Source organism: Diaphorina citri, unplaced genomic scaffold (genome assembly GCF_000475195.1).
Source record: "Diaphorina citri unplaced genomic scaffold, Diaci psyllid genome assembly version 1.1 scaffold6620, whole genome shotgun sequence".
Classification (NCBI taxonomy): domain Eukaryota; kingdom Metazoa; phylum Arthropoda; class Insecta; order Hemiptera; family Psyllidae; genus Diaphorina; species Diaphorina citri.
Genome location: NW_007383996.1, coordinates 1 through 4,431, shown reverse-complemented (window position 1 = coordinate 4,431; position 4,431 = coordinate 1). Strand labels below are relative to the sequence as shown.

General features: G+C 36.5%; 1 protein-coding gene across 1 annotated transcript; it reads left to right on the top strand.

Moving 5' to 3' along the window:
• Positions 1 to 1,647: 1,647 nt before the first annotated feature.
• LOC103522027 lies at positions 1,648 to 2,609 on the top strand (the record flags this gene model as incomplete). The annotated part of the gene is made up of 2 exons (XM_008487137.2): positions 1,648 to 1,962; positions 2,374 to 2,609. Coding segments are annotated over exons 1-2 (399 nt in total), but the record flags the coding sequence as incomplete, so codon positions are not given.
• Between the last annotated feature and the right edge of the window lie 1,822 nt (positions 2,610 to 4,431).

Genomic DNA, 4,431 nt, shown 5'->3' with positions numbered 1-4,431 from the left:
CACATGAGGAGATTGTAAAAGAGGGATAAAAATTGGCTTATTTATAATTATTGAATTTTACATACGTAATATTATTAGATGTACGAGTATTAGTATGATGATGAATACTTACTTCGGTATTGTAAATTGTAATGGTACTTCTCTTCCCCTAGCACAAACTAGAAAAAAATCTTCTTGGCGTATACCTACTAATTTTGCTCTCATTTTGGGAAAGGCATGTGATATTCGTGAGGTCATGTCGTATGTTGGTAGGTTGTAGGTATAGAAAGATTTATCAAATTGTTTGGTCAATTAGTAACATAATTAGGTTTTTCCTTGTAAAGGATTAAGTACCATTATTATTATTACCTTTTTTTATTTTACAACCCATCATTTGAATTCTTTGTTAGTAAATCTCCAGGAGATAAGTTATTTGGAATAGCTGGCTAGAAACATATTCTTAGCTCCTATTTAAGACCTATTAGATGTTAAATCATCATAATGTGATACACTTAATCTAAATAAGAAAGATGGCTTCTGGTTAAAGCACATCTATGCAATTATGTACATATTAAATGTAAGTGGTAACTGGCAGATTTTAGAAAGGTTAACTCATCATGATTATTGAGTTTCTCTGTCCATCTTTACACCTTTTAGTAACTTTTTTCTTCTTCTTTACTACATCACAAATATATTGGCCACTTGGGATCAACATGGTTGAATCTTGGGTCTATTCCATAAAGGTCTTTCTCATTATCATTTTAGACATTCCACTTTGTACTCTTTGCATAAAGGAAAAATTATTGGCAATTTTTACTGTATAAGAATTGTGAAGTGCAAAGCAAGTGTGATGTAAGAAGTCCTTTGTGACTTTGGCATCTTATCATGTGTTCACATGTGTTAGGAATTTACTGAATATATTTAGATTGGAATAAATACCATAAAACACTGGACAACACATCAGTAAAAAGACAAAGAGAGAGAGAACTCTTTAAGTAGGTACCTAGTTTGTTATTATTATTATTATTGTTATTTTTTTTTTTAACACAATTTCAATTATGCACATGTTTTTAAAGAGCATTGTGGACCGAATTTCCATCAAAATATTTTGGATATAAAATGTGTGTGTAAAATAAATAAAGAAAGTAAAAAGGGTTCCTCTGTTTCTTTCCACAACACTGTAATATATTCCACTTTGTAGGTTTGATGTGGGGGTAGTTGTTGGGAAGGTTTAATGTGGGGTAGTTGTTGTGAATAGTTTTGCTGTTTCCAGTTTTAGGGCTGATTTATAAAATAGTACTTATTATGCTGAAGTACAGGTACTAGCTGACAAGATTTTTAATTAGATACCTACCAAGAATACCTTTTGTCTAAATGTGTACCTTTCGTATACCGTTTTTTATTGCTTGATTGTTGACTCTCATTCATTCATTTTTTTTTTCATAATTTTGCCATTATTGTTTTGTGTTCCAGATTCTTGCTTGTTTTTCTTCTGTGACTACGCTGATCAAGTTTCTAGTCTGCAAGTAGACAAGGACTCAAGTTAGACAGACTCAGGTGCACCCCCACACCAACTGAAGAGTGTCACATTCTATTCCGGTTTAGCGTAAACTCCCTTCCCTCCCCCACCACATTTGAGATACGAAACGCGTCCTTCACTGATCAAGTTTCTAGTCTGCAAGTAGACAAGGACTCAAGTTAGACAGACTCAGGTGCACCCCCACACCAACTGAAGAGTGTCACATTTTATTCCGGTTTAGCGTAAACTCCCTTCCCTCCCCCACCACATTTGAGATACGAAACGCGTCCTTCTGGTTGCCATGGAAACAATGTTTCCAGAAAATACATATCTTCAGACTGCTGCAACCGCTACAAATGGTGTCAACGGAGCGCTCATGAATGGGATCCATCACGGAGGCCTTAACAATCATCACATTCATCATTACAACAAATCCGCCGCATACTTACCACATAATCAAAACGGTGAGTGAAGGTTGGAGGAGATTTTATTGTCAAGGTGTGTCCAAACATAGTTGACCATGTTGTTGAGGTAGTGTGAATGGTTCAGTTGACACCAATCAATGGCTGGTGAACTATGTGTGGACGCACCTTTAGATTTTTTTATTTTTATTAATCTGTTGACTGTGCTGACCTTTGAAGTTTCTACAACTACCACCCAGTATTTTATCATTATTTCATGACAAGCAAATGGGAGTTTTTTAAAGTGGTCTAACGGATTCAATTCCCACACGGAGCAGATTTTATCCTGAACTAATAAGTTTTGTTCTCTAAACGGCTGGCTTTCTTCTATCCTGTCTATCAAACCTCCTCTCAAATCTCTCTCATTTGAGATGTGTAAAACGGTTTTACCAAAATCTCGTTCCTCCCCCACAGGCATGACCACAGCTGGAATGACCACCACACACTCGTCGCACAGTGAACAAGAGCCACCCCCCACCCAGACGGTGGTCCCCATACAAAACCACGCCCCGCCTCAGCCCCCCGCTCATGACCCGGAAGTGGACATCATTATCAACAATGTGGTGTGCAGCTTCTCGGTGCGGTGTCACCTGAACCTGAGACAGATCGCTCTGAACGGAGTCAATGTCGAGTATAGACGGGAAAACGGGGTAAGTGAATGGCAGAAGTTGAAGGGTAGAGATTGCTCTACGAAGTCTAGAAAATAATTTCGCTTTTTTTTTTCTCTGTGTCATGAATCTCGTCCTTTTGAATGAAGTTGTGGTGTGACAAGACAATCTCTAACTATGTAGGTAGGATAGTTAATGCCTGACTTGATTCCAACTCGTCTTTTGATAGGAGTTTCAGAAAAGCCTGGCAGCTGATCCCCTCATTTAAAACATGAGAAATTCATTGTAAAGCTGCTGAGGAAGAATCAGTATATCAAGTGCTGCGAAAAAATCTAGTCTACATCATAGATTTGATTTTAAAATCATTACAAATTAATCCAACTCTATACACAAGACGAGATAGAGGCACAGAATAAAATGAAAGGTTCTCCCTCTTACAAGAAGTAAAGAAAAAAAAAGTGCAGAGCTCTCATTTGTTTAGGCTGGAATGATAACACATTTGCTACACATAACATCAGCTGTTCTTGTGAAATGGACTTGAAAACATACAATTAAAACACGTATTTTAAGAGCACAAGAGAGAAAGAAGAAATTAGAAAAGAGACTGAGAAAAAGATATTAGACAGAGAAAAAAGAAATTGAGAAGAGAGACAGAACAACAAGTGTGAAGTTTCCAATTATTTGTTTCAATTTGAAACGATTTATTAATTTTAAAATTACCTATGTTTTTGGCAAGCGCTTCAGTGCTATGATTGAGTTGACACAGCCAACTCCATGGGCAAGAGAAGATAGAGAAATATTTTTAGTGTCTCTCTTCCTTTTCCTCTCTCTCTCTCCTCCCTCCCTTCCCTTTATGATTGATAATTAGGTACTTCCTTGAGATAATTGTATACCTAGCCTTTATTATAATTGTCAATTAAGGACTAAGCGTTCGGGAGACATGGAGATAAACTAAGTAGTTAATAGCTAAATCGCCGAGTTCAACTTGAAACTCACTTTGCTGGCTCAATAATTAAGCCGATAGTGCATAGCGTCCTAGTTTTTTTAAAAGGTGTTTTTAGATTTTGTCATTTATTGATTAAGGAAAGTAAAAAGACTTGCATTGTTTGCACAGTAGTTTGTGTGGACACAGGGACAAGGAAATATTCAAGGGGAATGGGTAAATACACTAACCGTCGTATGTATGAAAGCCAAAGTTAAACTTTAGTTTAACTTAAGACGAACAATGTTGCCAATTTCATGTCATTTCTTGAAATAACTGGCTAGATTTCATGAAATTTGGCAAGATTTTCATTTCAAGTTAAACTAAAGTTTATCTTTAGACTTCATACATACGGGGGTAAGTCACTAGAAGTTTTAGAAGTAGGTAGGTACTAGTTTTTCCTCAATAATTGCGAAGGAAAAACAGGTGGTAACTGGATACATATTATTGCATTTTATATTGTCCAATTTTGGGTTATTTTTAATTTTCAAAACATCTCCTCCATGTGTGTTTGTATTTTATTTGACTCAGCATTTATGATTGACTCCATAACAAGGCTTGGGGTTTACATAAGAAAAACAGCTCATAGGCATTACTAGGTTTTGATAACATAAGTAAAAGGATGGCTGGCAATTGTGTAATTATTGCTATTTTTAGGTTTTCCATTTTATTTTTAGATTATTTTATCAATTTCTTAACATCACCATGTGTTGTGTTGTGGTTACAATATTTGCTATGTTGGGGTAAAGCACTCGTACAGAGAGCTATGTACACTTGTACATGCTAGGTTTTGACAATATTTGGTGGGCTGTCTGATAACCGCAGGCCCGTATGTAGGAGGGGACGAGATCCCGAAGGGGCCCACGCCACCCCCCAGTACTG